Source organism: Lathamus discolor, chromosome 3, assembly GCF_037157495.1.
Source record: "Lathamus discolor isolate bLatDis1 chromosome 3, bLatDis1.hap1, whole genome shotgun sequence".
Classification (NCBI taxonomy): domain Eukaryota; kingdom Metazoa; phylum Chordata; class Aves; order Psittaciformes; family Psittacidae; genus Lathamus; species Lathamus discolor.
This window is the reverse complement of record NC_088886.1, coordinates 25,306,954-25,332,797: the sequence shown is the minus strand read 5'-3', so window position 1 is coordinate 25,332,797 and position 25,844 is coordinate 25,306,954. Positions and strand designations below refer to the sequence as shown.

The window sequence follows — 25,844 nt, the reverse complement described above, 5'->3', positions numbered from 1 at the left end:
ATGTTCGGCTTCTCAGGCCGTGTGCTGAGATCCTTATTTCTGGACTCAGAATTGTGAGAAACGTGCTCACTTCTAAAAAAATTTATTAGGTTTATTAGTTCCCAATCAATAGCGGTAGGTTTCCAGCTATATCCTGCCTTGTCTACTCCTGCCTTTTCGTTACTAACACTGGTTCCGAACGTGTCCCTTCCTGAAATACAACCAATGTTTTCTTTTCTAGGCCCTCAAATCGGCCTAGTCCAAACCACCTGTGCAAAGACGTGTGTTCCCCTTCGTTGATGATTATTTAGTCCTTTTAAGAGTTACTTTCAGTGGGTCATCAGGTGACGTTCTAGTCCGTGTAACAGGTTCTTCTACTGGTCCTTTCACTGGAGAAGCATGGGTCCACCCTTTTTCTTCCGTTCGGATGGCAGTCTCGGTGGTGAGTAGTACCTGAAACGGACCTTCCCAGTCAGGGGTTAGCGAATGATCTTTCCAAGCTTTTATCAATACCCAATCTCCCGGTTTAACCTTATGAATTTTACAGTCTAAAGGGCTGGTCTGAGGTAGGAGTCCCTTTTCTCGTAATTCCGTAAGTGTCTTGGCAATGGTGGTCACAGATTTACGGACATACTGATCTCCTTCCTCAGGGCTTACCATATTCCTGTCCTGGTTCTGCTAGGGTAACCCAAACATCATTTCAGAAGGAGAGATACCCATATCTTTTCGTGGTTTAGTTCGAATGCGCATTAATGCCAATGGTAAACACTTAATCCAGGACATTTGGGTTTCGATCACTAGTTTTGATAATGTTTGTTTTCGAGTTTGGTTCATTCTCTCCACTCTTCCTGAACTCTTGGGGTGCCAGGGAGTATGTAATTCCCATTCTACCCCCAAACTTCGGGACAATTATATATTACCGTCTGGTAATTTCCGTTTTCCTTCCACATCCCTTTTTGCCCAGTTTTAATCAGCTCCTTTTCTTCAATTTCTGTAAACTTGGGATTTGCGAGCTCACACTTTCTCGGAGTATAATCCGCATTGCTAAATGTGGATTCATGGCTGCTTCCCTGGCCATTTGGTCAGCGATGTTGTTCCCTCTGATTTCTCTTGAAATGCCCTTTTGATGGCCTTTTCTATGTGCTATTGCTGTCTCCAAGGGAAGTCTTAACACTTCCAGAATCTCCTTCATCAATTGTTCAGGGACTAGTTCCTTTCCTTTTGCATTAATCACACCTCTTTCCTCCCAGATTTTTCCAAAAGTGTGTACTGCCCCAAATGCATACTTTGAGTCTGTGTATATAGTTCCTTCTTTGTCTTTTAGATATAACAGTGCCTGTTTTAGGGCATATATCTCACAGGTCTGTGCAGACCAGTTTGCAGGTAACCTTCCTCGTTCGATTGCAGCCATTCTTTTACCGTCCACCACGGCATATCCTGACATTCTTTTCCCTTCAACGCACCGTGAGGAGGCATCAGTAAACAGTTGTTCCCTATATGGTAAAGGCTCATCAAGTAAATCCTCTCGGACCTTAGTCTGGTAATTAATCAATAATATCTAATATATATATCTAATAATAATCTAATACAGGGGCAGTAATTAACTTCCTTTTCAGATCCTCTTACCTGTTTTTCTCATCACTCATCCAATAAAGGGGTCCTTCTTCTAGCAGCTTCTCAGAGAAAAATTGGACAGATTGTGTATATCCCTCTATCCGTAGCCTACGATAGCCTAATAACCCTAACGATTTTCGGATCTCCCGCTTCGTCTGTGGTGGAGGCAAGGAGATTAGTCCTGTAATTCTTTCAGGGTTTATTTTTTGTCTCCCAGCGCTAATCAAATGTCCTAGATATTTGACCTCCTTTTCTACAAATTGTAACTTTCTTTTTGAAACGCGCAAGCCCTGTTTCCCCCCAGAATTGAATAGTGCAACTGAGGCTTCCCTGACCTCCTTTTCTTCTACTCCAGCTACTAACAGGTCATCCACATGTTGTAACATTTGGGTTCCATAAGGTGCCCGGAAGTGTAACATAATTTCTTCCAAAGCTTGTCCAAATAGATTTGGGGATTCTGTAAATCCTTGGGGTAAGTTTGTCCATCTTAACTGCTGTTTTCGACCCGTCTTCGGATCCTCCCACTCCAAGGCAAATAAGTCTCTACTTTCATCTGCCAGCGGGCAAGCCCAAAATGCATCTTTAAGATCTATCACTCTAAACCACTCGTGATTGTGAGGAATTTTACTCAGTAGGGTATATGGACTTGGTACCACTGGATAACGGGACCTAGTTCTTTTATTTACTTCTCTGAGGTCCTAAACCAACCTCTAAGTCCCATCTGGTTTCTTAACAGGGAGAATAGGAGTGTTATGAGGGGACATACAAGGTTCCAGGGTACCTTCCCTTAATAATTCTTCTATTACCGGCCTTAAACCTTCTCTGCCTTCCCGTGATATGGGGTATTGTTTCGCTCTTATCGGTTGTGACTCATTTTCCACAGTCACTTTGATGGGAGGAGTATCCAACCCTCCTCTATTCCTTTGTCCTGCCCATACTTCAGGCTGTATTTCTTTTCCATCTTCTTCTTGCAATTCAAAGATTTTTACTACCATTTTTCCCTTCCCTGGCATCACTCCCATTCCCAATTTTGCTTGTAAGTCTCGTCCTCATAAGTTACACCCAGCATCTGGTACTAGTAATAAGCCATCAATTCCGTACTGGTCCTCTCCTTGAACTAAGACTTTTTCCATTATAGGAACTGAAAACCCTTCCCCTTTTGCCCCCACTAGCCGAGTTGTTTCCTTTCCCTTTTGACATCCTTGTGGTAATTTAGTTATACAAGTTCTTTCTGCCCCAGTGTCAACTAGAAAAACAAAATCTTCCTCCCGAGGGCCTAATTTTAAATTTATCAAGGGCTCTTCTTTTATTTCTTCCCCTGGGAGGTAGAGCCCCTGACACCCCTAATCCTCTTGCTCATTCGGCTGGGTGTCTCTGAGCACCAGCATATCCCTAGCCCGTTGTGGGCATTCCCTTTTGAAACGTCCTTTTCTTCCACAATAATAACAATTCCCTGGATTTTGTGCGTTTCCTCTAGGACTTTCTCTTTTATGAAGCAGGGTTTTTGGTCCCAGATGAGGTTTTGGGGAGATTCTTGGCCGATTTCTGACAGCATCCTGCATGGCCACCATAATCTTAGCTTTTGTTCTAGCTTTTTCCTCATCCCTTCTAACGTACGCCTTCTGAGCTTCCCTCAAGAGTTCATTCAAACTCCTAGCATGCCAGTCTTCCAGCTTCTCTAGTTTCTTTCTTATAGCTGGCCATGAGTGAGTCACAAAATTAACCTTTAATAACTCCCGTCCTGCCTCGCTTGCAGGATCTATTCCTGAATATTGTTGAATGCTGCGTCTCAGCCTCTCCAACCACTCGGTCGGGGTTTCTTCTTTACCTTGCTGATTATTAAAAGCCTTACTTACATTCTTTCCCCTTGGGGCTGCCTCTCTGATTCCCCTAACTATCAGTGACCTATAATCACCCATACTCCCCCTTCCTGCTTCAGTGTTTTGATTCCACTGGGGTTGGGTAGCTGGGAGTTTTTGATCTGCCGCTACCCCTCCCTGCTTTTCACGTTCCCGTGTTCTCGTTCCTGCAGCTCTAACCGTCTGCCTCTCCTCAGGAGAGAAGAGAATTCCCATGATTGACTGCGTCTCTTCCCAGGTGTAAATGTTTGGTCCCAGAAACCGATCAAACTGCTCTGATAGTCCCACTGGATCTTCTAATAACTTCCTCATTTCTTCTTAAATCCCCTTACTTCTACACTCGTAAGGGGAGCATTCACAAATCCAACCGCTCCCTGAATCCCAGGCATGGGGACTTCCCGTAAGGGATAAAGTTTAGTCCCTCTGCTTTCCTCCCCCTCCTCTTTCTCTAGCAAGGCAGTTACATGTCCGCCCCCTTTTTGCTGCTGACGGGTCCTCGGAGGGGCTGTCGGTGTTGCTAGCATCCTCCGGTCATTATTTCTGTCCCCTGATTCGTGCCTATTCTGATCCCCTAATGGGTCTGGCAAGTCCATATTCACAGGATTATAGGGAGGAGGTAAGTTAACCAGTGGGTCCCATTTCTTTCTTTCTTTCTTTCTTTCTTCCTCCTTGTCCTCTCCTTGTTTTGTTTCCTTATCTCTTGTGGCCAGGTTTCACCTCTGCAGCATGCTGCAAAATCACTCTCTTCCTGACTGGAAGGTTCCTTAGCATCAACAAAAAGGGCTAATGCCTGGCAAATCCAGCCCTCCTAAGACCCGTACCGGGGCCAATAAAGTGAATCAGGCCTGATAGGACCTTTGGTCCATTCAAACACACAATCTTGTACCATTTTAGTTTTATCCTTCCCTTTAGTGCAGGGAACATAAACCCAATTTGCCAACATCCTTGCTAATGGACTGTCGGGGGGGATGTCCGAAGGTGTTTTCCTGCTCCCTTTTGCTCCTGGACTGGGCTTACCCGCCCCTTGTCCCATTATTTCCCAGGGCGGTCACTCGCTTCGTCTCTTCACCGGCCCACTCCCTTTCGGGCTACGGGAACCGCTGTCAGAAAGACTCCGCACTCGCTTCGTAGGCCAGTCCTGCGTCTCACACACACTCCTTCCACTTCCCCTATCCCAGCCACCCGAGTGATACTGACAGTCCGTCTTCTTCTCACCCGAGTCTTGTGCACAAGTATTATTGGCTGCCGTGGTGTTTCCCTGGGAGCTCCTTCCCCTTCTTTGGTCCACGAGTCCCCTGCCGGGGTCGCCGCCGTCAACCCTCGCTGGTGCCTGAGGGAACCGGAGAGACCGCTGAACTCAGCGGGGTGCACCTTCTGTTCGGGACCCCCGAGCCCCGCGAAAGAGAGGCTTCGAGTATCCCGGACGAGGCCCCAGTTGTGAGAAACATGCTCACTTCTAAAAAAATTTATTCGGGACAAAGTCAGTGGATCAAAGAATACAGCACTGGGTGCATGACCATAGCCAGAGGCGCACCGTGGTACCCGTACACAAGCTTTTTATCCATTCCATATTGCATCAGCCGAATACATATTCATAGTTATCCCGAGAACAGGGAGGAATTATTACAATTGCTTCTCCGAAAGGATTTCCATAAGTCCGCCCAGGTCTCCTCCTTTTGGCGCATGCTCTCTGCCTCCTGGTGCTCACCTCGGGGGTCTTTGGGGATGAAGTAAGGCGTCTTCCTCTAAGGTGAACTTTTCACCCTGGGTCTTGAGCCAGTTCTGGCCAGTCCTGTGGGTGTTAGTTCTCTCAGTTTCTCTCACTGGTGTTACATTACAGGATGGTCATGTTTGATAAGCTTTTATCTTGTGCAGGCCACATATGCTTGGCGAAAGCAAAATTTCATTAACCCTTTATTACCTCTCACAGAATCGTCTGATCCATGGACACAACTGGTGAAATCTTTTTAGCGCCTCAAGACAAGAGGAGGAGCCAAGACAAGGAGATGTTCCGGATGATCCAGGCAGACAACTTCAGTGTTTTGGTGGTATTTAAATAGCGAGAGCAGCCAGTGCTAAAAGTTAACATCCTAACAAAGTACGTAGAATTCTGCTCGCTGGAGCAGGCTCCGCAGTCAGTCCGGGAGCAGCCTTCCCAAATGTCACTGTGCCAGCTTTACTTACCCCTGTCTGTGGGAGCTCCATGAGTGGTTTTCTGAATTACTCAAGTGAAGCAGTGGAGAAAAATGGCTTGTGGGTCCTCTGAGTGATGCGCACTTGGTGTTACCTGTGCTGTTTGTAAAGGAGGCAAAGTTAAGGTGAGCGAGAAGGGCTGTCCTTCAGACAAACAGAGAGGAAGTGCAGACGTATAGCTAGTTGGATTTGGCAGTTGCTTCTGCGGAAGAGATGGGCTGACAAAACTGCCTTTCCCACCATTTCCAGACCAGCACGGCAGACACCAGATGTCTGTTGCTTTCCTTTTAGGGATGTTTCTGGTGTGAATGCTGCGAAGGGTTGACCGATGTACAGGTGGGTTAGGGTTAAGCCGCTTGCTTAACAATGGTACTGCTTGTTCGTGCTTATGGTACTTGCAGTGTACAAGGGGGTAGGTCAAGCCGCTTGCCTGACAATGTTATTGCTCGTTCATGCTTGTCGTACTCGCCCTGTATTAGAACAAGATGGATATGGTTATTGTTAAGAGGTAGGGACCGTGACTGGATTCCCGTCCTTTGGACGCCCAGGCCGGCTGAAATCGGCTCTGCGGTTTGGACAATAACCAAGCGTCCAGGGAGCATGCGTAACGACTAAGGGTGAAAAGTTCAGGCTGGAGGAAGACTGGTTTAGTTCATCTTGAGGCCTTCGCCCATGACCACCAGGAGGCACTGTGCAAGCGCAAAGGGATAGGACATGAATGTGTATAGGCGTGTTGTGCAACCTCACGCATGTGTATACCTCTAGAGAATAAATGTAGAGGGAAAGGACGCTGAGGTGTGCATGCCTTTGGAGGAGCTATCCCCCATGCGCCTCAGCGCTGAATAAAGCATACCTACTTTACAGCTTTAACGAGTTGTGGAGTCTATGCACGTATCATGAAGTTCTTGACAGTACTGAAAAAGATGGCATTGTCTTGGCAGACTAAGAAAGGCATTTTAAAATTCAGCTATGAGAGCATGAGGGGCATCAAATCAGAGAGACAAATGGCAGAGGCAGCAAGAGCTGAAACTGGAGCCTTGGGAGGCAGAGGTGAGATGGGGTCCTGACTTTCATGGCCAGGACCATATGGAAATATTGGCTCCAGAGGAGAACTGAAGTTCAAGCCTGGCTAGCAAAGCAGGCTCCCTCCAATCTACTTGCCCCACTTGTTCCCTCTGACAGCTCTCCCAGAAATGCAGCATCCAGTGAGTGTGGTTACTGCATTGCATTAGCTCCATCTGTGTAAGAAATAGATTCGGGATTGAAATCAATCATTTTTCCCTTCCATCCTGGAGCACTTTAGCTTTTTCCAGGACTGACCCATGACATCAAAGGCTTTGCTTCGACACGCTGGCCCACTGATCTGCTCAGATTGTCGTCCTGGGCTGAGTTTTCTCACCCAGGATAAAAGGATGGCATCCAAGTTCAGAAATGGGAAAACGCCTCAGGTCAAACCATGGAGTTTCCACAGTGGATCTACTGCTCAAAGCAACTGTATTGTGATGCTCCAAAGAGACCATCCCACCTCTGCTGGGAGGATGTGGCCTGTGGTGGGACTACTGACTCAGATCAGAGTCTCAGTGTGGCTGGGCTCTGTAGGGCCCCTTGCACTCCTATGCAAGATAGCATTTAGCCAGCCAGATGTCCTGAGCTTCCTTTCAGCCTGAGGCTCTGAAGAGCTGGAGCCAGCCAGCAGGAAGGTCTGCTCACAGGGCCTTGAGGGAAATAGACGTTGCCTAATGTGGCTGTGGGTTTAGGGCGTAGCTGTGAATGCTGGTCACTGCCTGACAAAGGCTGATCATTATACAACTGTCTATACCTTTTCTGTCCCTGGTAGCAGTCGTTTACTTGATTACAAAAACAGAGCCCAAGAACAAGTCCACCTCCCCATTTTAAGGTAGTCTTACCATTCTAAAGCAGCTTTTATCCCAGAAGGAACAGAAATACTGGCGTGAAGCTGTACAGATCAACTGTGTTTAAGCCAGCAGAGGATAAGAAGAGAGCTCAGTGAGGCAGATAAGATTAGTTGATGAGATCAGTGCCAAATGCATGAATGTCAGCAGGTAGTATTTTTTATTATGCCATCTACCTAAACTGCAGCTGAATGTGTCTTGGCAAGTAGTGTAGCCTGCAATTTACTGCAGAACTTCAAGGGGTAGAAACACTGGGGGCATTAATGCAGACAGTTCTGCTCTGCTAAATATACCAAGGATTAGGGGGACTAATGCCTGGTATGTTGATGCATTTGAAACAGGGTTAATAAATGTACAAGGGAACAATACAGGGGATTGTGTAAGAGAGTTAGAAGAATTCCTTGCTTAAACAAAAGTATTGTCTGTTGTAAACACCTATCATGTTTACTAAGCAGAACAAGGCACAAACTACTGATAAGGTGAGGAGACTGAGGCCTGATTCTACTGATAAGCAACTATTGACAAGGAAATGCGAATGTCTGGGGAGAAGATGATAATTTATGGATGAGATACCGACTAAGCCCTAAAAGCCATGTGCGAAGATTAAAAGGTGAAAAGTTTAAGAAGAGGAAGACTCATTTACTTCATCTTGAGGACCCCTACCCACAGGAGGAAGACTCATTTACTTCATCTTGAGACCCCTGCCCATGACCAGAGGGGGCACTGCGCAGGCGCAAAGGACCTTCTAGCTCATTATAATACGAAGCGGGGACAGATACTAAATACGTATAGGCATATCAGTAATCTAATGCATATGTATGCCTTAAGGGAATAAATGTAAAGGAAAAACGACCCTGGGGGTGCATACTTTGGAGGAGCTATCCCCATGCACCTCAGCGCTGAATAAAGCATACCTACTTTACAACTTGAACGAGTTGTAGAGTCAATCCGCGTATCACATTCATGTGGTGTCTGCTTTTCATTAATTTCCTAGAGGGACGGGGGTGGTTGTGCTTATTTCATTAAAGCTAAAATTAAAATTAAAAAAAAAAAAAGAAAAAGAAAGGCTTTGAAAGAAAAAGAAAAAACAAACAAAAAACAAAGTGGCTTTCAGACTGTGGTTAAATAATAAAAGATGTTACCAGAGCTCAATGAAAAGCAACAAAATACTTTCCCTTGGCTTCTCTGGATGTAGGTTTAGCGTGTGCTGCCTGATGTGACATCAGGCCCAGTGTGGCTGCAGTTATAGCTGATCGTGAGCAAACCCTCTGTCAGTGCAGAGGGAACAGCGTTTTGCTGAGCACAGGTTGCTGGGACATTGCCAGTGAACGAGCCGAGCAGTGGGTGGGTCTCTCTCTTGCAAAAAGGCATCTGCTCCGAGGAGAGACTTTGCATGTTCTCTCTGTTTTCTCACCTTCAGATTCAGCTCCTTGAAGAAGCAGCTGCACAAGCTTTTGAGTGGAAGGATGTCATATTATGGCCTCCTTTTGAAAGCATCTTTTCTCCTTGCTGGTGTCTCTGGGATTTTCCTGTCATGTTCAGGGCACAGTACAAACTAGCCCTGCTAGTCTCCTGTCTTTCAGTCGATTGTCCTCCCATTGAACTCTGTCAGTATGTCTCTGTTCCTCCCAAAGCAGCCTGACAAGATGGGATTTGATGAAGTAAGGAACTTACTTTACTGTTACTGTCTTCCCACTCCTTGAGGTCCTAGAGGACCTGGGTTCTCTCTGCTGCGGAGCTTCTAGCCATTTCCCTCAGAGTATCCTGACGCTTACCTTTAGCTCTCAAGCTCATTGCAGTCTTGGAGCATGCACCTGGCTTACATAGAGCTCATGATAACCTGCTGCAACTCGATGGGTAGCGGAGGTGATACTGACTATCCTGGGTTCAGCAGTAGCAGTCATTTTTCTCCTTCTCAGTAGCTGGTGCAGTGCTCTGGTTTTGACTTTTGACTCGGAACAGCGCTGATAACACCGATGTTTTTAGTCGTTGCTCAGTAATGTTTAGTCTGACCAAGGACTTCTGAGTCTCATGCTCTGCCAGGAAGGGAAGCCAGGAGGAAGCAGAGACAGGACACCTGACCCAAACTAGCCAAAGAGGTATTCCATACCACAGCACGTCATGCCCAGTATATAAACTGGGGGGAGTTGACTGGAAAGCCCAGATTGCTGCTCGAGTCAGGCTGGGTATCAGTCAGCAGGTGGTGAGCAACTGTATTCTCTCCCGTTGTTATTTCCCTTATCATTATTATTATTGGTGGTAGCAGTAGTAACTTAGTTACTGGACTGTTCTTATCTCAACCCATGGGACTTCTATTCTTTCAACTGTCCTCCGCATCCTTCTGGGAGCTGGGGGAGGAAGCAGGCGGGAAGTGAGTGAGCAGCTGTGTGGTTCTGAGTTACTGGCTGGACTTAAACCACAACACTGGTTTACTTGGACAGCCGTTTCTAGCCCCACTGTTGTCGAAACACAGAAGCCACCCTCATAAAAAACTGTAGGAATTTGAAGAAGATGCACGCCAGTAATGCTGGTGGTGTTACAACCAGTCCATACCTTGTTACTGGGTGTGATGTTGAAAATGAAAGCAAAGCTGAAGAAAGGTCGTAGCTGAAGGAAGGGTTACACCTACAGGGCATGCAGCTGAAATGTGGCATTTCAAGTTCTTAAGGGAGCAGGGAAGATGAGCTGTGGGAGCTGGAAGAAGTTCCAACAGTAAAAGCGATTAAGTAAACAGAGAGACAGAGGTGGTGTGAGGCATTAAACAAAACCTGAAACCAACACCAAAAAAACAAAGCCCCCAACCTGACACACAGTAAGAAAATCTAAGGTAAGAACATAGACTAACTCGAGGCAAATACTAGTGGAAAAAGTTTTAACACTTATGTATAAAGATTGCAGGAAAGCAATTAAAAACCATCTTTTTCATATATAACCTTATGGAAAGTGTAATTTTAAAATCAAGAACATCCAACTTTCACCTTAACACAGACACACACCTTTGAGTGAGCAATACTATACTTTAGAAATGATACCGTACAGACATCAATGATGCTTACACTGAAATGCAAAGAAAATTGAACTTCTGTTCTAATTTTGCCCTAACTCTGGGCAGAGGTTAAGGCTCAGTTACAAACTCACTGCCTTCACTGTCTCAATAAAACCTAAATTGGAATTCTTAAACTATTCCGACTAGGACGTACATGGTGCGACCTGTAAACAGAAGTGACAAACCTTATAGGTGTGTAAAACATTAGCGATCATGCGTGATCGTGATGTTTGCATCATTGACCCTGATGCAAAGCATGTAACCTGAGCCCAGTTTTGAAAATCGGTGCCACACAACTGGAAGGAAACAAAGCCCAGGCAGGGATAAAATGCAGTATCTGAGTCTGATTTAACTAATACTAATGTATCTCAAAGATAGCCTTTTCCATCAGGGCTGCTTACGATCTGATGTCTTATTTACGGCTTTTAAAAACAAAATCTCTATGACTTCAAGGAAGCCAGTGTTCTGGGGAAAGATTCGGAAATTGTTAAAGTTTCACAGAGAACAGATGATTAAATTCTCTATTCCAGCTGACAGGATGTCCTGTGTCTGGGAATTCCTTTAATAGATGCATATAAAGAACAAGGGAGGTGTCTGTAGATTACGCATAATAATGCTACAAGTATATAAAAATCACTGGCTGGGGTAATGCTTAAAACCTGGCTATCTCAATACTCACTTCTAAAATAAAAGGTCATGTACTGTCCCCTCATGAATGAAAATGTGAGTTAAAAGTTTTGCTCTTGAAGAGTGATTGCACATTAAAAAAGAGGTACATCAGTCATTTAAGGGTACATGCAAAAGGCATTGATTTCTGTTCAGTGGGTTAGCAAAGTAAAAGGATAACCACCCTGCAGTGGCATTAAGACAAGACCTAAATCCCGACAAGCAGCATTTGTTTGCCTCGTTCATGAACAAACTATGACATTCACCCAAAAGCAAGTGCAGTCTGTTTTATTAAAATTCTTTGGGGAAAAAAAAAACCCAAAATAGGCAATTTTCTGGTGCCGAACAAGTGCAAACAGAAGTGTGCCAGCTGTGTGAGAGAGCAATACACATGCTTGCAGTTTCTGCTGTCCCCAGTGATGAGTACCCATCCTGATTTTTCCTAAATTCAAATGCCTCCTGGAGGCAGCAACTGCCACTGGCACTCAGCTCAGCCACACCTTCTGCAAATTAGTGCTCCCATCAGTCAGCTGGAGGCTGGCTGGGACCTCCTCCTTAGTTCCGGCACAGCTGTACTGAGACTTTTCTTCTCCAATTTTATAAAAATAAGTTTAGACCTTCTTCTGCGTAATACTGGCACAAAGTAAAATGCTTTCTCACAAAAAGAGTTGGTTTGTGTCATGTTCCTTAGACCAACGTTGCAGTCCTGTTTTCCCCTTTAACTGGGGCTCTCACCTTCCCTGGCTAATGTGCAAAACGAAACAACAACAAAAAATTCCAGTCCCTAGTGTCCTGTAAATCCACATCTGTCTGTCCATATAAGGCTGCAAGGGAGAAAAGACACCTCGCTGGCTGTAGGTCTTCTGTTTTCAAAGTTGAATACTGAGAAATCCATCTGCTGTTTTTCTGTAATACTGGATGGTAGCAAAGGGAGAAGCCTCAGCCAGCTCTCCCTGTGGCCTTGCCTCCCTCACAGTGTAATTTTACTGAGCCTATTGCTCCAACACCCCCGTTTGGCAGTTCTCGGGAGTGTTAGATTGCAGTGGCTCCTCATTTTCAAATCCACGTCGACCGAAGCTTTTTTCCGCAGGATAAAATCGAAGTTCACGTGGCTGTTCATGGCGTAAAACACATTGGCGTTGTCCGGGATCACCAGCTCTGCAAAAGAGGAACCAGAGCAAGTGTTGATTTGTAGTATTGCACATAGAAGGAAAGCTGCAAGAGAACAGGGACCAGGTGAAAAGATTGAGTGTACATAGCCAGGTAGTACTGGGCCCCATTTCTTGTTCTGCTGTGCCTCTTCAGCCAGAGCTGCATCAGGTGGCACCCACAGCAGCTGCCCCACAAAGAAGGGGAGCAGGGTTGCAGAGGACAGGAGATGGAGGACAAATCCAGGCTATGGCCAGCCTGGCAGAGGACCCGGCAGCCACTCCAAGAGGACACTGTACTCAGAGCTCCTCTGTTTGCATGTCCTGATAACATCGGTAGGATCTGGGCCTGCCCTGATCGCTGGGGAGTTTGCACTCTGCCACCTGACCCTGGTGGCTGGCTGTGCTCAGGGACAGAGAGCAGCTGCCATTCAGTCAAGAGCTCTGCTGTCACAGTGCACATACAAACGTTTACCTGGCAACCCACAAGTGTGCTCTGCCTATTTGAAACAATGTGCTGGCTGTCATAATAAATCATCCCTGTGTATCCCTGGCAATTAGTCTCACTGCCAGCTGTGACATTCCATGGCATTTCTAACATTGCTTCACATTTTGCTCTTTCCTTCAAAATCCAGCAGAACCTTTCGAGCAGTAGCAGAGTTCTCATTCCCCACCTTTATCCTCAGAGATGACCTGTACAAGCTCATAGTCCTCAGCTGCATCAGATTCCAGGTTATGCTTTAACAGAGCTCTCTGGAGAACAGCAGGAGTTTTGTCTTGGTTAGTTAGCTGAAAAGACAGAATTGCAATTAGAACTTCTGCTTGTCCATGCTATATAACAATTTGGCAATTAGCAAAGGCCTGCCTTTCTGCAAACTGCTTGGTCTTAGGAAACACTTCAGAGAACTGAAAAAATGATAGGTCAGTAACAAGGTACTAGGTACTGACATTTGGTGGTTTTAGTTCAAGGTGACAGATACTCTATTAGAAGAAGCAGTAGTTAATCACAGAGCAAACTCGTTGAGAGATGAGATGCTGCTCTCACCTAGCCATAAAAAGTCCACTTAAATAGCTGTGCCATCAATTAATCTGCAGTCTCCTGTCCTAAATACTTTCTTTGACATCCTGCAAAGATTTTTGGCCTGTTGACTGTGTTTATTGTCTGCTGTGGAAGCACTGTGCATCCCGATCAGACACTGGGCTCCCTTCAGAAGCTTATGCAGTCAGAAGGAAGATTGGTCTTGCCAGTAACCATATCTGTCAGGCTAGCGGGGACCACCTCCGCAATTTGGAGACATCAGACCATTAAAATTGTAAGGTAGCTAAAAAGTGCTAAGAACGATCCCTCTGTGTTTGTTACATCCCTCCCACATGCCACAGGTGACCAAAAGCATTTGTTCAGCAGCTGAGTGTCCATCAGGATTAACTTCAGAGATCGTGTACAGTACAGGCGAGTCACGTTGCCCGTGGTCCCACACAGACCTGCATGCAACTGGCCCACCACTGCTAGAGCCCTTCTGTGGAACCAGCATCAAGGGAAGCACCTTTCCACAATGGAAACACTGGTTGCTGCTCGTCTGGCAACCTTTGCCACAGAGAGAAGATGAGTAATTAAAGGGCTTGTCAGCTTCCCTGTGTACAGCCCCCTATTTCCAGAAACCATCTCCTAGGGAAAGCTGGGGAGCAGCTTGGCACGTGGTGCCTTGTGTCAAAACTCTCACACAAATTCAGAGCTAAAGCATCTAGCACTTGCAGAAAGGCAGGAGCCTCAAAGCCAATCCTTGATCAGAATGCTTCAGTTTGAACTTGTTGATAAAGCACAAGCTTTAATTTCCAGACCGTAACTTCCACAAAGATGCTATTTCCAAAATTCTCATACTATGCTCCACATATTTTAAATTGTAATGTTTGTAATTTTCCCTTGCAAGGCAGGTTTGATTAGTCAGCTCGGTGAACAGGTGCTTTAAGAACTAAAAGCACCATTTGTTTAAGCCCTGGATGAGGACATCATCTACACTAACAGCATTTTGCTGTTCCACACCACTCACCAGGATACTCTTGTACATATTGCCATTGTTGTCTTCTGTGCTGATTCGGATGATGCACATATCTTTGTTCTGCTGGTTGTAAACAGGAGACAGTTCTTTTGAAGTAATGGGTGTCACAGAGTTAGAGCACTTGTCACTGGAGAACAGCACGGCAGGAGCTGAGATTACAGATGCCACCCCCAAGGGAGATGCATCCATAGAGTAGCTGATGGAACTGGAGGTGGAGGAGTCAGAGAGCTACACAAAGAAAGAAAAACACTGTCACAAGCCGGAAATCTTTTCTGTCTGCATGAGTAATTCTGGAGAAAGAACTTGAGAAAGCAGAAGGCATATAGAAAACCTCAGTCATCTGCACTCTGCCCAGCAGACTGGCAGTGGTATTCCTTGCCTCAGAAAAAGTGAACTTCGTTTGATTCTTTTCACCATTTTCATGAAAACTGATTTCCAATTCGGTGCGCTGCCCACCGTGCAGCGCTTGCTCTTGCCTCCCAGAGGTGGCTCTGGAGCAGGCCAGGAGGTGGCAGCAGATAAACAGAATCAGGTTGTAGGCAACCCCGGCTGGGAAAGAACAGAGGGAGTCACGGGCATCACTGCTCCTGCGCCAGGTTGTAGCCTTTACAGGAGTGAAGATGCACGCACATCTCCCTGTCTGCCATTTCTCCTTGAATAGTCTCTCCTTAGTGAAATTTGCCCCCTTCCTTTCTTATTCTTTCCTTCCTTCCTTCCTCCCACCTTTCTCAGGGCTTGGCCATTCTCTTTCTTGGCCTTGTTCAAGAACTGCTGAGAGGATCTTCCGTTTCCCAACTTGCTTATCAAAACCATCATTAGCAACTGTTCCAGCTAAACAGTTTAAAAAAATTATGGATGCCAGTGCTTGGGATTTTTGCTTAATTCGATTTAAGAACATTTAGTACAATGTAATTTAAAATACCCATCAGTTAAACCCAAAATAACTCTCTTCAAGAAAACATCCCTGAAAAGGGCTTCAACAATACAGTTAACAGAATTTAGTTCAAAAGGGCAGTGTGTGTGTGGCTCCCCCTATCAGGTCCCTTCTGCCATTTTCCTGTCTGTATAGTTTGTCTCTGGATGGTCACAGCGCACACCCCACCTATCTGCTCTCAGCACAAACACAGCTTCAGCCTCACACTGATTTTGCCGTTGCGTGTCCCAGCTGCCAGGGTGCAGGGCTTTGCCTTCTCTGCAAAATGGGATGGATTCCAGGCGCCCTGGTTCAGTTACTTTGTGTAAGACACTGGCTGCATGTGCTAAGAGTGAGCTGGTGTGCAGGAGGAGGTGCAGCAGCTCCATGCTGGATACTGACTTTCCAAGTGAAATTAACCTGAGTCAAGGCAAGGCGTTCATTTTGGCAGGGGCAGCTCATAGGAGGTCAAACCCACAGGGTTATTAGTCAACCCTGACCGTACCTGCCTGTCACGTGGGCAACTGCAGCTGCTCTGTCTTCCCCGGGGTTAGGCCATTACCAATGCACACATGCTTCCACACCTAGAAGACACCTTTCCCAGAGTGGAGGCACAGCCTTACTGCAGCTGAGCTTTGTGAGCACACAGCTGCTGCTGAAGCCGAACTTCCTTTTCCAGCTACAGCTGGTTGAGGATGGACACAAAAGCAGGCTCCTGACAGCAGAGTAAGTCATCAACCCTGAGATATTCAAGGAGACAATGACTGGCTGTTGATCTTACTACTCTTCAGCTGATCCCATCTCCTGTTTCATTTGGTTTTGTTTGTGGGGACTTATAAATCCTCTTGTCCATTTTACTGCTAATGTGGCATAAGCGAGTGCGATGCTCAGGCTCTTCACTCCAGGCTAGAAGACAGAACTGTCACTAACCTGCCCCATCCCTCTCAAAATGGAGAGTTAGAGACTGAAAGAAAAATTCATCTTGTGCTTCTCTATGGTCTTACCCAAGCGAAGAACACTGCCAAGCACAAGAACATGAGGTTTCAGGGAAGGAGAACTTCAGTCTGCCTCGTATCTGAGCAACACGGAAAGGATTGTGCAAAAATCCTGACTGCATTGCTTCCATTTTTACACATCTATTTCCAGAGTCTCTCCATTCCACTCAAAGCAATGCTCTAGCCAAGACCAACAGGCTTGGGAAAGCGTCTAGGGCCTGCCTGTGTGTCAACAGCCTCTTACATGCTATTTATATATGTTTATACATATTTAGAATCATAGAATAGTTAGGGTTGGAAAGGACCTCAAGATCATCTAGTTCCAACCCCCCTGCCATGGGCAAGGACACCTCACACTAAACCATCCCACACAAGGCCTCATCCAACCTGGCCTTGAACACTGCCAGGGATGGAGCACTCACAACCTCCCTGGGCAACCCATTCCAGTGTCTCACCACCCTAACAGGAAAGAATTTATAATTTTTTTATATATATATGTTGCTGGCAACAGGCCCAGACTGTACCTTTTTCTGAGACTCATGAGGAGTGTCAAGAGTGTCAGGAGTGTCTACAGGACCGATGCAGACGTCTTCAGCTTCAGAGTGGTTAAACTCACATGATGAAACAGTGGCCGAGTCTGTGCTTTCACCAGAGCTCCCACCTGGGGTAGATTTGGGCTGCTCTTTGATGGGTGTGCTATGGGCAATCATCTCAGAGCCTAGAAACAGTCTGGTATAGAAAACAAAGCATAAAAGCCAGTAAGTGAAAGCATGACAGAGCTGGGCTAAGCAAAGCTGTCACTTGGTTCAAAAGTCCTATGTATTGTTTTGGTTTCCTACCTCCATTGTCCTGTTGTTTTCATTTCCTCTATGTTGTTTAGACAGTTTGTCAAGAGAGCTTGTTATACACTAACATAATACCTTCTTGACCTAGCACACCCACCAGCTGCAAGGCCAAAATCATAGCTAATGTCCCAGTGTCACAAACAAGGCTCCTCTTTGGACTGTTAGATTTTCAGACTCATTTGCTAGGAAATGATTGATGGTAAATCCGATGTGTTCACAAAACACGGGATGAGGGGCAAGTTCGAGGCATGGCAGCTGGCTCCACCTTATGCAGTCCTGCACTACTGTCACACCCTGACAGCAGGCCAGGACTGCATACACAAGGCAGCTCAAGACCTACTCAGTCACCATGAGTGAGTGAAACAGTGCACTATCTTGGGTTCAGCAGCAGCAGTTGTTTTTCTCCTTCTTGGTAGCTGGTGCAGCGCTGTGTTTTGACTTTTGGCCTGGGAACAGCACTGATAATACCGATGTTTTTAGTTACCGCTCACATGTTTTAGTCTGACCAAGGACTTTGTGAGCCTCATGCTCTGCCAGGGAGGAGGGGAAGCCGGGAAGAAGCAGAGACAGGACACCTGACCCAAACTGACCAAAGAGGTATTCCATACCACAGCACGTCATGCCCAGGATGTAACCGGGAGTTACCCGGAAGGGCTGGGACTGCAGGGTTGGACGAGGTATGGGTCGGTGCTCGGCCGGGTGGGGTTGGGTGAGTTATCAGTTGACTGCTGCTGAGGTGTTGTATTCTCTTCCCTTGTTATTTCCTTTAGCATTATTATTACTCGTGGTAGCAGTAGTGTTTTGTGTTATACCTTAGTTACTAAACTGTTCTTATCTCAACCCGTGGGAGTTGCATTCTTTTCGATTCTCCTCTCTGTCCCTCCAGGAGCAGGGGGAGGGCAAGAAGGGGAGGAGTGAGTGAACGACTGCGTGATTTACGGCTGACTTTGTTTAAACCACGACATGCATGAAAGGTGATGCATGGCCATACACAAGGCAAAGGTTTCAAAAGGCAAATTCATCCCTGCTGCAAATTTTTCACTTAATAAAGGAGCCACAGCTACCAGTTTCTCTAAGAGTCTGAAGAAAGTGTAAATTACAGGCTTGCTCATTCTCTCTGAGACTCATTTCTAAATGCAGCTCAAATAAATTTAAAGGAGTGTCAAAGGAAACAAACTTGTATAATATGTTAAGTAGAGAAACAAGGTGAATTAGATGCTAGTTGGCATGCAGTTAATGGTTTAAGACAATTTAGAGAGGTGTCACTCGCTGTTCCTGGGATGAATTATACCAGCCTTTTCTACAGTATTGATTTGCATGAAAACACATTCAGCGTGCAGATGAAACAACTCTTTAGACAAAGACTGCACAGTGCAAACAAACACAGTACGGTAAATGACAACACAACACTGAAACACAATCAGAAACGAAAGAATAAAGCCTATGCTCTCCAGCAACACCTCCTGTGCACAGTTTAGGCACAGGCGAAGGGAGACCCAAATGACAGGCACCGTCATCTTCAAAGGTCACATCGTCCTATCACCAACTCAGACTGACTCATTGAAACACTTTCTGAACAGCTTCCTGGATTTTTTTTTGTGTATCAGAACTCAAAACTCTAGATTGAAAACATCTATTCTTCTTTCAGACCCTAACCTGCAGTAGCACTGATATGAAGTGAACTGCAACTGACTGTTCTGAGGAAACTATGTACAAGAGTCAAGCAGGAAAGGACAGTTAAGAGATGGTAGTGCAGTCAACTTCATCGTTTTCCCCCTCATCTTGATTATGCCGCTGATATACGGGAGTCCCTTCATATGTCCTCTCACATCAAGTTCAAATTTCTCACCCTGAAGATATTTTTACGTCAGTCCTTGGTCTTTGCTTTCACTCCCTGCAGCTTTCCCTGAATTCTTGCTAGTCTATTGTTTCCCATGTCTGTTGAGCTGTATGCCCCCATTCTCCACCCATCTTCTGCTTGAATCTCTGTGGTATAAGACAAAATCGGACCACATTCCCATGGTTTTTTTTTCCTTCTTTAATTTAAAGGTAGTTAGGCAGATTGTTTCCCTTATCAAATGCCTTTTTGATAACCTCAGTTTTCATATTAAAACCCTGCAAGGAATTTTTTGCATGTGTATAGCAAACTAGACTAATAATAGGCCAGACTTCATTCTCCTTTACTTTGTTTTGCTACTGCATTCAGGGAAGTTATTACACAATACATATTGAATTTATAAACTAGCACTAAAATTGTTCCTTTTTCTGACAGCTTAGAAAGGCTTGCTTGTTTCTAATCTCTTTTGTCATTAATAATCCTCATGATTACTTATAACAGTAGACAGAGAGAGCTTCAGAAGTTTGCATTTCTAGCTGATGGTGTCTTCTTGAAGCAATTCAGTGCTCTGGATCCCCAGCCAGGTTTTTCAGCTGGTGAAATGAGTACTACTTGTGTTAATATAAGCCTGAATAGATCAAATACCAAATGCCCTTTCCTCCGTTATACTCACAGGCTGAACCTCTTCACCATGCTTTTCCGAGATTTTGGTGATGTGGTGCTGGTGTCAGCAGCTGCTTCAACCTCACGTGAAAGGTCGTAACTGCAGAACAGAAGCCACTGAGTTAATTTTTACAGGCAAGACTATTAGTCAGAGATCTCAAAGTAGCAATATTCAAGAAATTTGAGAAACCTTCAGGTATTCCTACTTCACAGGCTGCAATTCCACAGAGAGGAACATAGCTGTGTGTTCATTTTACCACAGTGAAGGGGATATTTCACTTCTTTAGAATAGTTTTAACAACTAGTGCATTTTTTGGATTATGTTCATCATGGATAAGCTGACATAGTTTTTTAGTATGATTCAGTACAATGCAGCATGTATCTGCGTTTACACTCTTAGTGCAGCAGAGGGGTATTCATCTACATAATGGAGATATTAAAATGCATAAGTAAATTGTCTCAGATTGGCCTAGCAGCACGTGCAGGACCATAGAATTCAGCAGGGCTGCAAAACCCACCCCAAATGCCTGGGGAGACATTTATCTGGCAAGCATTCAGTGAGCTCTGCGTGGCTGTGGCTACCTGCTGCCTGCATCCACCAGCTGAAGGCTCAGTGACTGCATCTTGACATCTCCCAGGATCAACGTCTGAGCACACGTCTGGGCATACAGACAGCCTAGACCCAACAGACTATCATACTTCAAAGTCAGGTCTGATATCCGATTTCAAAACTAAACCCTGCTAAGTGTTCAACTGGTTTTCTACAGCTGCTTAGCAGAAAGCAGATGTATTTTCACTCTCCCAGAGCAGCAGTATATACAAGCCCCTTTAGGAGGATAACTAAAGGCTGACATAACCTATTTGCAGGTGGGTGCGGAGTAAGAAAAGCCTGCTTCGCCAGCAGGACTTAACCTACCTCTCCTTGTCAGTTAAATGCTGCTGTCTTCTGAACCACTGGATGAATTTTTGGTCTGGTGCCATGCAGTAGCTGTTACATGCTGATTGTAGGAGCTTTATTTGGGCAATTACTTCAAATTCCTAAGAAAATACATAATCAAAAATAAATTCTAAGTAGAAAACAAGATAAAGCAAAATTCATTCATGTAATAAACATACAGACCAAAAGCGCCAGGACAAATTTAGTTTGACCTGAAGTTCAGTTTCAGATGAGTGACAATTTCAAGAACCAGTTTTTCAAACAGTGAAGTCCTTTCTTAAGTACCAACTGAAGTGTAATGCTGGTGCAAACCCACCAAACAGCAGCACTGCTGGTTGTTCCTCTAGGAACAAGAGTAGCAAAGGTCATAAAACCTTCAGCCTAACCTACCCTCTCACCCCTGTGCTAGCCAGACCAGCTCTGAGAGAAGAATCATATTCTGAACTTAAGTGGTTCTCAGGCACCAAGCAAGGGTAATAATTAGGGGTGCCTGGGATGAAAGCAGAATCTGATCCTCCTCAACTTTGCACGTTGTGCGCTCAAACTTGCACCAGAGGAACGTAAAATGCCACCCTTAATACAGGTGACTAGAATGTGCATACACACTTTGCCAAAATAATCCTTAAAACTGCCTTGTGTTAGAGGAGGCTATAGAATCAGGATGTAGGTACGGAGCTGAGTATTCATCATGGTTCAGAGGGAAGCTTTGGCACTGGTTTGTATGAAGCTGGACTGATGGCCGTGGAGAAGCACCTGTATTGCATTATTAGCATCCTGAGCTATTTAGCTGTACATACAAGGCAAGTCCAAGAAGTGGCCTGTAGAACTGAAGCAGTTAAGGGAAGGAAATGGCTCCATCACAGCCAAATCCAAGTCTCCTTTCAGACCCCAGAAGGGAGATTTGGCGGGACTTACTTTAGACAAATGCAGCCTTAGTACCTTTACTCCTACATAGCATTATCTATCTGACCAACAAGGATCAGGCTGAAAGGAAAGACAGCATTTATTTCTCAGTCCTATGTACCTAGTTCATTCTCTGCAGCCTTTTACCTACAAATAGTTAACTGCAGCAGAAGGAAGATATTTACAAACTGTATCTTCTGGAATGCAAAGTTCTCATGCCACCAGGTCTTATTCAACGCATAGTCTTATGCCACAGATGTAAATCCCATGGAAGTAAGTGGCCTGAGCTCCTCTTCCCCTGTTGCTCACATCTAAAAAATAGGTTCTCTTCCTGCACCATCCCCACACACAGAGTTTGGCAGAGGCTCACAGCATTTCTAGGATCGATTCTTTTCTCATGAACTTGAATAAAATTAACAGCTGTTGTATATGCCTGAGCAAAGACAAACGGCCTCACTCTAGAAGAGGCCTCACTAAACTTAAAATCACAGAATGTTCAGCTTACCCTTCGTCTCTTCTCAAAATTTATCAGGCCACCCTGTTAGGAGGAAAGAGAAGGGATCAGAGTAGAAGAGCACACGCTCAGTTGAATTTCGTCACAAACAGGAAGAAGTAGCAAAGTTTATGTAAAGCACAGACCTGCCCTGAGTAAGCACCTTCAAAAAATAGCTGTTTTCAGATCTGGTATAAACCACAACACTCATCTGAGTCTCCAAAGGATATCTGTCCTCATGGCCTAAATGGCAGTCTGCCCAAAAGGAAAAGCACAAGAGTGCTCCTAGAAGCTGTATTGAGATCAGGTCTGAAGAACACTAGCAGGATTTTGAATGCAAGAAACAAACTTGGCTTTTGGCTGGGCTTTCAGTTTAGCAGTGTTCCTCAGTGAGTTCACCAACTGAACACAAAGCATGGACAGAAGGGAACTGCCAAGAGTGACAAGTCTGAGTCAATACTGAAGCACTTCACTGATCGGTCTGAAGAGCTGAATTTGTCATTCTGTGTATTTTACCAGTTATTCACAGAAATCATTATACCTAAAATGTTTTCAGAAAATAAAACAGAAAAATGGAAAACCTACCATCTTCATCCTTTCTAACCTAGGAAACCAAGACAAAATACAATGCTAAGCTTTTCATTTGAGATACCTGCACTCAAGATTCTTGTTGCTAATAAAGCTGCATACTCCTTCCCAGTAGAAGATAGGGGAACAGACACACACGGTGGTGGGAAGGCAGGGAGGATTCAAAAAATCACGCCAAATTACCTCAACATAGTCCGGAAGGGCTGTGTCAAGCATGATGAGATCAGTGAGGAAGGTCCCAAGGTAAGGAACCGTGCCTTGCATTACTCCCTGCAAATGATCAGAGCAAAGCTGGATTGACTGACAAGTGGTAATAATTAAAATGCTAGAATGCTCCTGTATAAAAAAATGAAGTACTCTGCTTAAACAGTGGTCTTACAAATTATGTTTTCTTTCATTACATGTATTCCTCAGTATCTAATCCAGAATTTATAGAATCATAGAACAGTTAGTGTTGGAAAGAACCTTAAGATCACCTGGTTCCAACCCCCCTGCCATGGGCAGGGACAACTCACACGAAACCATCTCACCCAAGGCTCTGTCCAGCCTGGCCTTGAACACTGCCAGGGATGGAGCACTCACAACTTCCTTGGGCAACCAGTTCCTGTGAATCACCACCCTTACAGTAAAGAACTTCTTCCTTATATCCAACCTAAACTTCCCCTGTTTAAGTTTCAACCCATTACCCCTTGTCCTATCACTACAATCCCTGATGAAGAGTCCCTCCCCAGCATCCCTATAGGACCCCTTCAGATAGTGGAAGGCTCCTATGAGGTCTCTACGCAGCCTTCTCTTCTCCAGCCTGAACAGACCCAACTTGCTCAGCCTGTCTTCATATGGGAGGTGCTCCAGTCCCCTGATCATCCTTGTGGCCCTCCTCTGGACTTGTTCCAACAGTTCCATGTCCTTTTTGTGTTCAGGACACCAGAACTCTACACAGACCTCACGAGAGCAGAGTAGAGGGGCAGGATCACTTCCTTCAACCTGCTGGTCACGCTCCTTTTGATGCAGCCCAGGATACGGTTGACTTTCTGGGCTGCAAGAACACACTGCCAGCTCATGTTCATTTTCTCATCGACCAGCACCCCCAAGTCCTTCTCTGCAGGGCCGCTCTGAATCTCTTCTTTGCCCAACCTGTAGCTGTGCCTGGGATTGCTCCGACCCAGGTGTAGGACCTTGCACTTGTCATGGTTGAACTTCATAAGGTTGGCATCAGAACACCTCACAAGCGTGTCGAGGTCCCTCTGGATGGCATCCCTTCCCTCCAGCATATCAACCAAACCACACAGCTTGGTGTCATCAGCAAACTTGCTGAGGGCGCACTCAATCCCACTGTCCATGTCTGCGACAAAGATGTTAAGCAAGACCGGTCCCAACACCGATCCCTGAGCGACACCACTCGTTACCGGTCTCCAGCCAGACATTGAGCCATTGACCACAACTCTTTGTGTGCGGCCAGCCAGCCAGTTCTTTATCCACCGGGTGGTCCATCCATCAAATTGATATCTCTCCAATTTAGAGAGAAGGATGTCGTGTGGGACAGTGTCAAACGCTTTGCACAAGTCCAGGTAGATGACATCAACTGCTCTACCCCTGTCCATCAGTTCTGTAGCGCCATCATAAAAGGCCACCAAATTGGTCAGGCAGGATTTCCCCTTAGTGAGGCCATGCTGGCTGTCACCAAGCACCTTGTTGTTTTTCATGTGCCTTAGAATGCCTTCCAGGAGAATGTGCTCCAAGATTTTGCCAGGCACAGAGGTGAGACTGACTGGTCTGTAATTCCTCGGGTCTTCCATTTCCCCCTTCTTGATAATGGGGGTTATATTTCCCTTTTTCCAGTCGTTGGGAACTTCACCTGACTGCCATGATTTTTCAGATATAATGGCCAGTGCCTTAGCAACTTCATTTGCCAGCTCCTTCTGGGCCTGCAAATGGATTTCATCAGGTCCCATGGACTTGTGCATGTTCAGGTTCCTAAGATGGTCTTGATGACTCTCCTACAGTGGGCCCAAGGTCTTCATTCTCACAGTCCCTGTGTCTGCCTCCCAGGACTTGGGTGGTGCAGTCAGAGCCTTTGCCAGTGAAGACCGAGACAAAGTCATTCAGAACCTCAGCCTTCTCCAAATCCAGGGCAGCCAGTTCTCCTGATAGCTTCCTCAGGGGGGCTGTGTTGTCCCTAGCCTTTTTTTTGTTTGCTACGTACCTGCAGAATCCCTTCCTGTTATTCTTAACATCCCTGGCCAAGTTTAATTCTAACTGGGCCTTAGCCTTCCTAACCTGGTCCCTAGCTTCCCGGACAACATCCCTGTATTCTTCCCAGGCCGCCTGTCCTTGCTTCCACCTTTGATAAGCCTCTTTTTTCCTTTGAATTTTCCTCAGCAGCCTCTTATCCATCCAAGGAGGTCTCCTGGCCCTCCTGCTGCACTTCCTTCTAGTCGGGATGCAGCACTCCTGAGCTTGTAGCAGGTGATCCTTGAATATCAACCAACAGTCTTGGGCCCCCCTGCCCTCTAGGGCTATATCCCATGGAACCTTACTAAGCAGGTTCCTGAAGAGGCCAAAGCTTGCTCTCCTGAAGTCCAAGGCAGTGAGCTTGCTGCACACTCTTCTCACTGTCCTGAGGACCTCTTCAATCTTAGCATTTAAGTCAAATCCTAAGGAGCCCAGGATCTTCTTACAAATACTGCCATGTGATTTTATAATTACAGCATTGCCACCATACACTGATTTCTAACAGTGGGTCACCAGGGAAATTTGCTTGTGGAAGAAGCGTAGAGCACCAGGGAGAGGGTCTCTTGGTTGCCTACTACAACAGAAAGAGCTGAGGAATGGTCCTAGCTAGCCCATGTAAGCAGTTTCTCCGCTTCATTCCAGTGGGTATTTACTTAATGATGTTACACCATGTGACAGTCAAGACAAATCAAGTCACCGTTTTTCTTCCTCCAAGAAATGACCGTCTTCCCCAGCCACTCACTGCATTTTAATTACTTAAATTTTGGACTTTCTGGGCTGCTGTTCAGGCTGTTTCTAAACTTGTGAACAAAATGCTTGTCTGCACCATCCAACACGATCCATATTTTTTTCCAAACAAATAGACAGAATATCATATTCAGCACTTTTGCCTCCAGAAGCATCCCAGATTTCTCTCCCCCTGTCCTTTTAAATCTTTGCCAACTTTGAGACGAAAGCCATTTT

At 45.5% G+C, this 25,844-nt stretch overlaps 1 protein-coding gene across 3 annotated transcripts in view; it reads right to left on the bottom strand.

Moving 5' to 3' along the window:
* Positions 1–11,542: 11,542 nt before the first annotated feature.
* LOC136011806 (ral guanine nucleotide dissociation stimulator-like 1) overlaps positions 11,543–25,844 on the bottom strand; it is a 60,385-nt gene continuing 46,083 nt past the window's right edge. For 2 of the 3 annotated variants that reach the window (XM_065674195.1, XM_065674197.1), the window contains 8 exons: positions 22,833–22,919; positions 22,074–22,106; positions 20,645–20,766; positions 19,739–19,828; positions 16,908–17,112; positions 14,467–14,703; positions 13,093–13,207; positions 11,543–12,428 (listed from right to left, as the gene is read on the bottom strand). In XM_065674195.1, the coding sequence (XP_065530267.1) occupies positions 12,241–12,428; positions 13,093–13,207; positions 14,467–14,703; positions 16,908–17,112; positions 19,739–19,828; positions 20,645–20,766; positions 22,074–22,106; positions 22,833–22,919 (1,077 nt within the window). In that variant the 3' untranslated portion in view covers positions 11,543–12,240. The remainder of the gene's footprint in view (positions 12,429–13,092; positions 13,208–14,466; positions 14,704–16,907; positions 17,113–19,738; positions 19,829–20,644; positions 20,767–22,073; positions 22,107–22,832; positions 22,920–25,844) is intronic. The other variant, XM_065674196.1, reaches the window with a different exon arrangement.